The following is a 12,580-nucleotide window of genomic DNA, read 5'->3' as shown; positions in this document are numbered from 1 at the left end:
GGCTACAGGGTGATATGGCTGTGGCAGATCACCCTGTAGAATGAGGGTTAAACACAGCTTTAAATACAGCTGTTGCCAGAATTATGTAATATAGAGGGTGAGGCCTGCATAAAATCATTAAAAAGACAATATTTCTTTAGAAGTATGAAGATTAGAAGATTTAATTGTCATTAAAGGTATAGAGGACCTTCAAGAGATTTTTTTTTTTTTTGAATCAAGATGTTTATCATGTGGTATAATAAAAAAAATATAGACCTTTAGAAAGTAGCCATCTTATATGTTGAGGGTAAGTACTGACACAGACACTGGAGGGAATGTGCATGTTATCTCAAAACCATCTCTCTGACGAAGCTCCAAATGAGATTCATTTTGCTCTTTATTATTTCATTTGTTTTTTCTCCATCTGTCTATCACTCGTGCATGTGTTTTTGTGCTGTGCCCCGTGTGTGTTTGTTAATGTTTGTGTGTGTTGTGGTGTGTATTGTGTAGTCTTTAGATGATCATGTGGACCACCTCATACAAAACGGCATTACTGGAGCTCGCAAAACCAACAAGGTACTGAGACACAGAATGGGACTCGTCTCTCTGTGAAACCCTCTTAAAGCTTTAAGCTTCTGTCCTCTGTTAACCTTCTGTGACCTCACTCTCACACACACACACACACACACACACACACGTTCGTCTCTTTCCTCACGTTCCCTAACTCGTCTGGCTCAGCACTGCTCTTCCTCACTAACCACCGACGGCACCGAAAGTGGTTTATCAGACGGATTCTGCTCCAGACACCTTTTTTGAAGATCAAGCAATAACAGCGATTAATTCATGTTTTGCCTTCTGTGGAGGTGTGTACATGGTCTCATCTGCATGTCAGCAAACTTCCTGCTACTGCTGCTGTGTGTGTGTGTGTGGATGTGATTGGGAAAATATTAGAAAAACAGCAGAGCAGCAGAACAGACTAATTTGAGTGTGTGTTTATATATGTGTGTGTGCTATGTTACAGGTGGAGGCTGATATGGGTTACCCTGGAGGCAAAGCCAAAATCATCCATAAAGAATCTGACATCATCATGGCATTTGCCATTAACAAGGTTAGGAAATTTCGATCTCTAGTTCTATTATAGACAGAGTCTGTTCTAGACATTTGGAAGTTTTTTTTTTTTTTTTTGTTTTTTTTTTCTTTTTTTTTTTTTTTACTTTTAATGTCCACTTTTAATATTAATTTTCCACACAATAAAGGTTGAAATTCACTTTTTCGTGACCTTTGACTGCTTTCTCTCAGACTTTTAGAAGTCATCACACTGTTTTTGCTAATGTAACTTTAACACAACTGTTATTAACTGGCAGTTGTTGATCGGAGCAGACCAAGTTGCTGAATACTTAATAGATGTTGATATGTAAATGTGGGCAGCCATATGTTAATAAGCTAACTGTTGTGAAAACAGTTTTCATTGTTGATTAGTTCATAATTATTTACTCAAACCGCATGTGGAGGACTCCAAATGCATGTGCATGTAGCTCAACTATTTTTTTTATTGGGGATATTGGGGCACTAGTGAAGTAAAAAAGCCTTGTTTCCACTATAAATGAGTGCCGAATGTGAGCCCATAAATAAGTCTTATGTCGGATTTGTATTTTGTTTTGTGAGCTGCTCAACTAGGTTTCCATGATAATATTCCAATATTTTCCAGTGGACTACTACACGTTGAATCTTTGATCATACTTTATTTTAGGTGTTCTTATTGTGTTCATAATTTATTGCAAAACAATTTTGCTGCTGTTAAGGTGGGGAATGTGTAAGGTTAGGGCAGGTTTGGTGGTATGGTTAGGTTTAATGGTGGGTTAAGGTGTAATTACAGAAATTACAGCTGTACTTACATGCAGAGATTTTTTTTAAATCCAAGTACAATGTAAAAAACGTACGTACACATTCACAATAAGTGCATTATATCAAATGATTAATTTAAATGCAAGTACAAAGGGGGACTGAAGGGGGGACCGTCTTTTTTGCAGAGTCGTTTCCATCATAGGAATAAATTACATTTTAAAATATATTCAAATAGAAAACAGTTATTTTACTAATTTGTAGTCATATTTTGCAATATTAATGTTTACTGGATTTTGATCAAATAAAGGCTTGGTGAGCATAAGAGACTTCTTTCGAAAACATTAAAAAAAATTAATGTTTCAAACTTTTGACAGGAACTGTATTTCTGAATGTGATAAAATGCGACATAAACTGATGCGACTTGTTTTTTTCTCTTCTCTCAACAATGCATTTTTTTGTGTTGCTGCATGCTACAACAAACTCTTTCAAAAGATCAATATAAAAATCATGTTTTAACATCCCATTTAACTTGTGTTTGTGTTCTTATCTCAGGCTAACACTAATGAAATAGTGCTGGCGTCCACTCATGATGTCCAGGAAGTGGACGTGTCCACGCTGCTCGCAGCTCAGCCATACACCTGGATCGGAGAAGAATTTGACAAGGAGTCTCGCAGGTTTGTCACCTGTCTGTGTGTTTGGAACATTCAGCTGACAGCTTTGAAAGGATTGCTATGAGCATCTTGTTTTCTCTTTATAGCTCTGATGATGTGGATTACCGCTCATCTCACACCAACATCGCCCAGGCCAGCGCCGGTCCCTTTGCCCCCCAACAGATGGCAGCGTCCTCCTCCATGCCCTGGTTGGGCAGTGGGCAGACCAGCATGGGTGCCAGTGTGGTATGTTAGACTGTTTCCTGTCTGTAAATAAACTGCATTAAAGAAAGTTAACAAATTGGAGAATGGAAAATGAAGATCCTTTATTATATACATGTAGAACGTGCATGTTCCAAGGGCATTCTTCCTATCTAAACTATCTAAATCAATCTTTAAACCCAATTTTATTTCCCAGGCCTGTCTAACCAGAAAAATCTTACATCGATTTGTAATGAAAATAACTATTACATTTTAACTTGATTTTTGCTATGAAATATCCTTGGAAGCTGGCACACGCTAACAAACAAACACAATTCTGACAAACAAAAAGAAAATATTTGAATACTTACTGGAACATTATTATGTTAAGTTTCAGATCTCATTGAGGATATTTTTTAGCCTTCTCATTGAGACGTGGTCTGGGAACCACGTTCATTTTCTCGGCGTGGTTTACGAATGCCCAGAGCCGTTTATTGGCCGCTACTAATGTCTATCAAATGCGCCTGTACGTAGCTCATAGCCAGTCGTTTCAATTATACCAGATGACGTATGTAGAGCGACAGAAATTCGACGAGGAAGAAGACGAAATAAACTTGCGTTCTAAACTACTTAGAACACTATCTAAGGCTGCATCGAAAGGTAACTTCGCGTCTGATTCCATGTTGGATCCATAGCTATAAACAAACTGCTTCGGTGTGTCGCATTGACGTCGTCATCGTCTTGCTGCTCCCTCCCCGTTCTGTGATTGGTTCCCTTTTTGAGGGGAAAATCTGGTCCATGGTATCCAGGCTGCCTAGCAGCGTGAATAAAATCGCGCTGCGCTCAAGGCAGCATGGGGAAACCCAGGCTAGATATTTTTACTAAATCTGTAAATAAAGAGCATTTTAAGATTTAGAAAAATTTAAGGAGGCTGTATGTAGAATTCTGAAACCCTTGTCATTGCTGACACTGGTGGCCGTTAAGTGAATTGCAGCCAGCAACTTATTTTTTCGTGTTCACACTCGTGCACAGTGCACACGTAACCTACAAGAGACTGAACGCGATTCAAGGAGTTCTTCGTAAAGTAAAAAGAAGTTTGCAGCAATATACTAATATTAATATACTATTACTATTTCAGCAATATACTACCTTTGTAGCAACATACAGTACATGAGCTCTGCAATTCACCAGCATCATGTCAACAGATGAGGTCATTACAATCAAACTTTCATAACAGTGTAACTTTACAGTATATTTTAGACTATGGACTTCAGATCTAGAATTAATCCATTTTCTTTGCATGACACATTGACATTATAGTACAGAATGGCTCTTTCGGCATTATCCTGAATATTGTATTAAGCATTCGTTTTATGCATCACAGAACGGAAAGAGGCTCTCGGGAGCGCACGTAAACGTCACATCCTTTTGATTTTCCCGGCAAAACCGGCCCGAGTCCTTAACATAAAAATCAGTCTACAGGCTTTCATTGGCAACCTAGGGAGTTGGGGAAGGTCTGGGGGAGTTTTGTTACAAGCTGTTCACACATTGACAATAAAAAAGCAATTAATACATGAAAATGGTTACTTAGCCCCTTTAAAACGAAAGACATTTTAAATTTATATTTTATAAAATGAAGAAAAAATTACATTTCTAGGCTATTTTAGTTTATTTGTACATCTGTGGACATCTTTTGTACAGAAGGTCAAATTTTCTTGTTTGTACTGAAGCATAAGATGCTCTTCAAAAGGTTCTTAATTCATGCTGGAGAACATGATCCCCTGGTTTCGGTACTGGAAACCAAAATGAAGCAAACCAAATACTGAAATGAATTCATGTTCTTTTTATCAATTTAACTATTCACTCAAGTAGTTAAAGCGTAACTCTCGCCAAAATGCAACCTAGGGTCTTTTTGTTAATCTCCCCGAGGCAAACTTTCATTTAAAAGCATAATTAGAATGGAAACGCCACTTTTATGTTTGACCGTATTTTCGGTTTCAGTCAAATTGCCTTTTGAATGGCACGACTATGCTAGCATCAAAAATCGCTATTTTTAAAACACTAAAAAGGCTCGACACAACATGAAACTTTGCGCGAAGTATCACCAGGGGCTCTACACATGAACTCCAGCATTGAGAGCATTGTTTGTGTACACAAAGTTTACTAAAAAGAAAGATTTTGAACAACTCACTGTAGCTGTTGTTGTTTCCATCCGCCGGCATTTTGTCAGTCAAAAATAGTCGATCTCTGCGAATGAACTAACTGAATTTTTGTATTGTTTCTTATATGAGGATCCTATTTCAAATACAAGGTCAATATTGATTTTCACTAACGACAAAAAAACAAATTATCTGTGAATTTATAAGCTTTAGGAGCTTTCCATCTGTACTTTCCTCCCTGTTACGTTGCATTCGGAGATCAACTGTTTTTGACTGTCAAAATGCCGGTGGACACAGCTACAGTGAGTTGTTCAAAATCTTTATTTTTAGTAAACTTTGTGTACACAATGTTCTCAATGCTCGAGTTCATGTGTAGATCCCCTGGTGATACTTCGAGCAAAGTTTCATGTTGTGTCGAGCCTTCTTAGTGTTTTAAAAATAGAGATTTTGATCGTGCCCCTAGCACTCCCATTCAAAAGGCAATTTGACCGAAAACTAAAATATGGTCAAACTTAAAAGTGGCGTTTCCATTCTAATTATGCTTTTAAACTAAAGTTTAAGATTCACAAAAAGACCCTAGGTTGCATTTTGGCGAGAGTTACGCTTTAAGCAAAGAATATAATTTGTAATGTAAAAGTTTGTATTATATTAGAAAAACAAGTATTTTTACTAGTCGTCTCAGATTTTGGGCCCCACTGTACATACGCGCACACTGAAGCAGGTTCATGCCGGTCACATTCCCACAGATCTCCAACCACAGATGAAGAGCGGCTACTGAGTGTTTTCTTTTGGCTGTTATCAGCAGTTCTGCTGATACAAACAGTGAGTCGTGGTCTCAACAGAGCTCTTGATGAGTCTGTATTGAGCTGATAAGAGCGTTTGGAGGTGGTGGAGTAAACCGCAGACAGTCCGAGCGGCCCAAGGTACAGACCTGCGTCATCAGCCTCCAATCTGTTCTCATTCACAGTTGATAAAGATGACACAATCAACATGGGGAAACTACTTTCAAACTGTAGTAGCAAGCCCTACATGCTACTGATCAATTCAAGTAGTCAAACAGTTATCGGAATTGAATGCGTTATCATTTTGAATGTGTAATTCATACAAACTATTAACAAAGATCTAACACAAAAACAGTCATTTGAATGCCTTGCACAAAGACTATCATGGTGGTATATGGAACAGGGATGGTGTCAGATGCTAATGACACTGTAATTTATGAATTTATTTATTCATTCATTTATGGTTCATTTGAAATGAACTATACAAACAAATCATTTGCTAAATCAGACTACATAGTATTGTGAATTGTACTGTAAAATATGAATAAATTGTGTTTTGTGTGTGTGTTTGAGAGAATCTCTGCTGTGTTTAACTGTGTGTGTCATTTCTGTCAGATCATGAAGAGGAACCTGAATAACGTGAAGAGAATGACGTCTCATCCCATCTATCAGTACTGTAAGTGTCTCTTATTTCACACACAAACACTGTAGGGTTTTGATGAAACTCCAGTTGACTTCTTTGTGATGTTTGCAGATATGACGGGAGCTCAGGACGGCAGTGTGAGGATGTTTGAGTGGAATCGTCCACAGCAGCTGATCTGTTTCAGACAGGCCGGTAACGCTCGGGTCACACGCCTCTATTTCAACTCACAGGGCAACAAGGTATTGAAGCGTCCATTATAGGGCTGAACGATTTTGGAAAATAATTGAATTCCGATCTTTTTGACCAATACTGCGATTTAATATGTGATTATTTTTTAAGCTCTTTATCTTCTGTATTATTCAACAAAGACAAGCAATAAAACATTGTATAGTAGAGGTGGGAATCTTAAGGCACCTCACGATCCGATTCCAAAACCATTCTTCTACTTTTTTTTTTTCTTATTAAATAATCTTATTAATAAAACTTCATATGTAATTATAAGTACTTTTTAAAAATAATTACACAATAAAAAATGTATTGCATGTTAAGAATTTTAAATATATAAACTTATGATACAATTAATTGATAACCAATAATACATTTAAATGCGTATTTTACACAGCATTTATTGAAAATGCATAGCAAAAATATTGACCGCTGGTAACTGTTACTTATGTATTGTATAATAATTTCCAGGCTCATTTATGTGCTGTTTTTTTCATTGAATAGAATGAATATGTCTGTGCGGTGTTATGTAACGAGAGGAAAAGGCGTCCTGTTGTTCCTTCTGTACTGCATTTGAATCATTATGTAATACGCAGCTTAAAATACTGTCTGCACTCTTAAATGCCTCCATTCTTTCTGTCTGTGCAGTGTGGCGTTGCAGATGGTGAGGGCTTTTTGAGCCTCTGGCAAGTCAATCAGACCTCCGCAAACCCCAAACCGTATTTGGTAAGAGCCTTGTCTTTGTATCACACACGCCTTCTATTACCGACGGTCACTAACATCTAAAGTCTGCCTTCAACGTGTTAAATAATTACCTTGTAAATGTCTAGAATCAGTTTATTTTATAAATGGCTATATTTTATACAGAGGCATGCAAATATTGTGACATTAAGACCACACTTAACAGAGTCTTTGAATTAGATACTGTATAATAACAAAGCATGTGTCACCTGAACTTTTCCCGAAACTAACTTTACTAATAAGTAGTCATTGGTTTGATAGTTTATGTGTGAAGTAATAATCATCTGTGTGTGTCTGTCTCAGAGCTGGCAGTGCCACAGTAAAAACTGCTGTGATTTTGCCTTCATTACATCCTCCAGTCTGATCGCCACAGCGGGACAGTCCAACGATGGCAGGTCAGTTAAAAGATTTATCTTAGTGTCATACTGAAAGAGACTGTATATAATAGAAATATATATAAATAGACTGTATATTACGTTTTAAGGAAATGTTTCCCTTTCTCCACAGGAATGTTTGTTTATGGGACACTCTGATCTCTCCAAGTAACTCTATGATACACGGTGAGTTCACAGATTTTTTTAGGAAAGACGTTTTAAAAAAAATGTTGAATAAGATTGAGAAAGTGGTTCTCAGAAAGAAAGAAAAAGAAAGTTTTTTTTTTTCCAATTCTGTTTAATTGTATTCTATTCTATATATATATATATATATATATATATATATATATATATATATATATATATACAGTACTGTGCAAAAGTCTTAGGCATGTTAATATCCCCACCCCAAAAATGTCCCCAAAAATGGTTTTAAAGGAGAACTCCGGTCAATTTTAACATTGAGCTCATTTTTTTGTAAATGTGGAGTGCTGTCAGTACAGAGAACAACGACAAAAATCGGTGTTGCCTACACCGTGTTATCCTCTTTTTAAAATTTGCACCCTGTTGACTTCAATGGGGCAAGTTTTAAACCTGCTTTTAGCCTCTTAACATCCTTGACAAGTGCACAGGTCATGTGAGTGATTCCTTCAGAGTGAACACACGGTGAATCTGACTGCAGTAGATGTGAAAGATATGAATAAAAATTATGTTTATTAAGCCAGCGCACATACCTGTATTTTCTTCCTGTTTTCGGTCGAAGGCCACAGTAATCAATTGTCGAGTTCACGCGCATAAGTTTAGTACCTATGATCACGCGCGTGAACTCGACAATCGACTACTGTGGCCTTCGACCGAAAACAGGATGTAAATACAGATATGTGCGCTGGCTTAATAAACATCATTTTTATTCATATCTTTCACATCTACTGCAGTCAGATTAACCCGCATTCACCCCGAAGGAATCACTCAAATGACCTGTGCACTTGTAATGACACATCAAGGATGTTAAGAGGCTAAAAGCAGGTTTAAAACTTGCCCCATTGAAGTCAACAGGGTGCAAATTTTAAAAAGAGGATAACACGGTGTAGGCAACACCGATTTTTGTCGTTGTTCTCTGTACTGACAGCACTCCAAATTTACAAAAAAATGAGCTCAATGTTAAAATTGACCGGAGTTCTCCTTTAAGTCAGTTATTTATATCTTTTGCTGTAGTGTGTCAGTAGGAAATATCAGTTTACATTTCCAAACATTCTTTTTGCCATTAATTGTAATAATCCAGTGAGATTTGTGTATGCACAAGGAGTCTGACAACAGCCAGGATGATCTGATCTCACCATCATCGAGTCCGTCTGTGATTACATGAAGAAACAGAAAAAACTGAGACAGACTAAATCCTTCCTGCAAAGCTACAGTACTGTGAAAAGTACTGGCACTTGTGTTAAAATGCTGTAAAGTGAGAATGCTTTCAAAAATAAAATGACAAATTGAATTTATTTATGATTTAACTTCTATTAACAAATCCAAATCAATATATGGTGTAACGACCCTTTGCGTTTAAAATGGCTTTTGTCCAGGTACACTTGGCATAGTTTTTCAGGTAGCTTTACAGGCAGGTTTCTTCAAGCATCTCGGAGACGTTCTCGCAGTTCTTCTGGATTTAGTCTGTCTCAGTTTTTTCTGTTTCTTCATGTAATCACAGACGGACTCGATGATGGTGAGATCAGATCATCCTGGCTGCTGTCAGACTCCTTGTGCATACACAAATCTCACTGGATTATTACAATTAATGGCAAAAAGAATGTCTGGAAATGTAAACTGATATTTCCTACTGACACACTACAGCAAAAGATATAAATAACTGACTTAAAACCATTTTTGGGGACATTTTTGGGGTGTGGATATTAACATGCCTAAGACTTTTGCACAGTACTGTATATAGTTGGAATCATTGTGCATAAAAAAAAACATTCTGGATATTATTTGTATTTTGGTTACACAATTAAACTTAATTCAACATATACTCTTGTGGTTACCCTCTTTTGCAGTTGACCGTGTACCGCAGCCTATTTGCTTACGAATCTGAGATGCAGTACTAATTTAAAAATAGTCTTCAATTTTAGAAATTCAATTCAATTTTTTTTTTCTACCCAGCGTTCCAGTGCCATGAGAATGGTGCAACGGTTCTTCAATATGCTCCTAAACAGCAGCTGATCATCACGGGTGGCAGGAAGGGATTCGTCTGTATCTTTGACATCCGTCAGAGACAGCTGCTCAACACATTCCAGGCACATGATTCGGCCATCAAAGCACTGGCCATGGATCCCACTGAGGACTTCTTCGTCACCGGCTCAGCTGAAGGGAACATGAAGGTATATTTTCCTAGAATGACACGCGTTACCTCAATCATCTCATGTTGCCACAATGTGGATATTTAGGCTAAAAGCGTAAAAAGCAGCCACATTTTATATTGATAACAAAAAAATAGACTGAATTTAAAGTATCGCCAAATGACCAATTGAATGACCGTTTTGTTTCTCCCCAAGTCAGTGCTGAGATCTCCTCCTCCTCAGCATCTGTCATCTTCAGTAGGGTGTCTGAAAACCGCAAACTAGCAAGCAATAGCCTACCTTTTATCTCTATACAAATGACAAACGTATCATGCAGTATCAGTATCAATGCAATCGAATTGTTTTGGAGGACTGAAACCATTGACCGAAATGGTGGCATTTAATCAGATAAAGCAGATAGGCTACAACGGGTAAACATGTCAGCTGTGTGGATGCTAGGGCTGGGTTGACTATATGATTTATTTGTTTAATATATCTTTATTTTGATGAACTGAGATCTCTTAGTCTATGCTGTTTTCAGTTCACATGTAAATAAAACTTCACTAGACATTATTTGTAGCGCCTTCCATCCAGTAATCGCAATAAGCTTTGTGTTTTGTTACTTTTGATATGAAACAAAGTCTAAACTTTAAATTCTGTCAGGTTTATAATGAACTTTAAACAATAAATGTTTTGACACTATTTAAAGTGCCACGACAGAATGCTATTGCTGCCTCAGTTCAAGCAAAGCGGCGGTACGGAACACACTTGAACTGATCATCTCTTATTTTTTACTACTAGTTATAGCACAAAATAAACATGAATGAACATTAAAAGATATGTTGAAAGATGCATACAACATAACGAAATGTATCATGTTTCAGGTAATCGTTGAAAGACGTCAATAAAACAGCTTGTAAACACTGTGACGAAATGTTACATTCACCTCAGGAAAGCCATTCAATATCCATAAACTTTTTAGTTGGCAAGAAATAAATGACATGTTGCTAAAGCACTACATATTCATTATATTTTTTCTTAACCTGTTGTTTTTATTATTTAATGTATATTCTCATGGAAACTTAAATCTCAGTGAAACATGTATTATGTGACATCACTACTAATAATCGTCCTCCTGTTCTGGTTCAGGTCTGGAAGTTGGCGGGTCACGGTCTCATGCACTCCTTCAGCACAGAGCACGCTAAGCAGTCCATATTCCGAAACATCGGCGCTGGGGTGATGAAGATCGAAACCTGCCCGGGTAACCGGATCTTCACCTGCGGAGCCGACGGGACCCTGAAGATGAGGGTCCTCCCCGACCGCTACAACATTCCGGCCAGTATTTTCCAGATCCTCTAACACCGGAGCTGCCGTAGAACACTAACGCTTTCATCGGCACCTCTTCGTTTCCTTAGCTGTGAATCGTAAACCGGTAACAAATATCTTCGCGCTGCAGAATCTCTTTACCACCCCCGCCCCTCACGAAAGACGCTGGAAAACACGCACGAGGTACTGTAATTCCCGGAGACGGATCCGGATGATGTGTTTGTAGGAAAGCCGTATGCATGAGCCGTTTGAGTCATCGCACTCCATTCCCAGGTTATTGATCGTGCTCCGTGAAAGTGCTCAAAGCTCCATTTTTAAGTGTGTATGTGTGTGTCTTCATTTTGTGGCCATTTTAGCATCTAAAATACCAGCACTGTGCTTCTGCTATCAGTGTAAGTCCAGTTGTTGGATTTAGTTTTTACTGTACGTTTTCTCCTTGGCTGCTAATGTATTTGCGGAGTGTAAAATGGCACAGTACCCTGGTGGCCCGGCCCCAGAGACACACACACCCTCTCCTTCCACGCGCACACATGCTGCTGTTGACACGCTTGTTTCCGTAGCAGCCAAACAGCTAAGCATTACATGCGAGACGACGACGACGATGATGCTTGCTCCTGGAAATGACGCGTTTCACCTCTTCATCTTTCAAGCCCTGAAATTCTCACTTTTAACAGACAACGTTTCGTTTTTGCACAACGTATTTGTTTGTTTGTTTGCTTTGTTTTACTTGATGTCTCTTTTTTTGGTTTTGGTTTTGTTTGTTCTTTTACAAATGCTTGTATTTATATTTAACTTTAGGAATGTAAGGTTTGTTTTAGATGTCTGGGACAAAGTGCAACACACTTGTGTTTTATTTATTTACGTATTTATTTTTTCATGTTTTATCTATTCTAAATATTTGCACTCAGATCTGGGGAAACAATAACAATCTTGCGTTACAAGTGGTAAAAGCGCTATTAGAGGAAACTGTTATTTACAAATGAATGTCTGGCTGTGTGTGGCCGAGTAGTAAAAAGTGAAAATAGTTTTAAATGAATTAATATATATATAAATATATATAAATATAAAATTGATCTACAACAATAGCTTGTACAAACACAATAATGCTTTTAGTTTATTATTTTTTTTGATTTTATCTTAACTGCTGGAATAGTCGTATATTTGGTTTGATGTATGTGGTGTTTATTAAAATCACATTTGTGTTTCTGTCTGATTTGCTGGGCACCATGTCAACTGTACGTATTTTAAATGTTCAACCGATGGTCTGATGTGTATTTATTGAACAGCCTGATCTGTCTGTGTGTGTGTGAAAAATGCAAACCCTA

General features: G+C 37.6%; 1 protein-coding gene across 7 annotated transcripts in view; it reads left to right on the top strand.

Moving 5' to 3' along the window:
• dmxl2 (Dmx-like 2) overlaps positions 1-11,358 on the top strand; it is a 71,035-nt gene extending 59,677 nt beyond the window's left edge. For 4 of the 7 annotated variants that reach the window (XM_079874938.1, XM_079874937.1, XM_079874936.1 and 1 more), the window contains 11 exons: positions 490-555; positions 1,001-1,087; positions 2,377-2,498; positions 2,582-2,720; positions 6,232-6,292; positions 6,371-6,498; positions 7,133-7,210; positions 7,529-7,620; positions 7,733-7,785; positions 9,754-9,971; positions 11,079-11,358. In XM_079874938.1, coding sequence (XP_079731064.1) covers positions 490-555; positions 1,001-1,087; positions 2,377-2,498; positions 2,582-2,720; positions 6,232-6,292; positions 6,371-6,498; positions 7,133-7,210; positions 7,529-7,620; positions 7,733-7,785; positions 9,754-9,971; positions 11,079-11,288 — 1,254 coding nt within the window. In that variant the 3' untranslated portion in view covers positions 11,289-11,358. The remainder of the gene's footprint in view (positions 1-489; positions 556-1,000; positions 1,088-2,376; positions 2,499-2,581; positions 2,721-6,231; positions 6,293-6,370; positions 6,499-7,132; positions 7,211-7,528; positions 7,621-7,732; positions 7,786-9,753; positions 9,972-11,078) is intronic. The other 3 variants (XM_079874941.1, XM_079874940.1, XM_079874939.1) reach the window with 1 other exon arrangement.
• Positions 11,359-12,580: the final 1,222 nt, after the last annotated feature.

Source organism: Squalius cephalus, assembly GCF_949319135.1.
Source record: "Squalius cephalus genome assembly, chromosome: 6".
Taxonomy (NCBI): Eukaryota; Metazoa; Chordata; class Actinopteri; order Cypriniformes; family Leuciscidae; genus Squalius; species Squalius cephalus.
The sequence above is the reverse complement of the archived record's forward strand: the minus strand, read 5'-3'. Positions and strand labels throughout refer to the sequence as shown.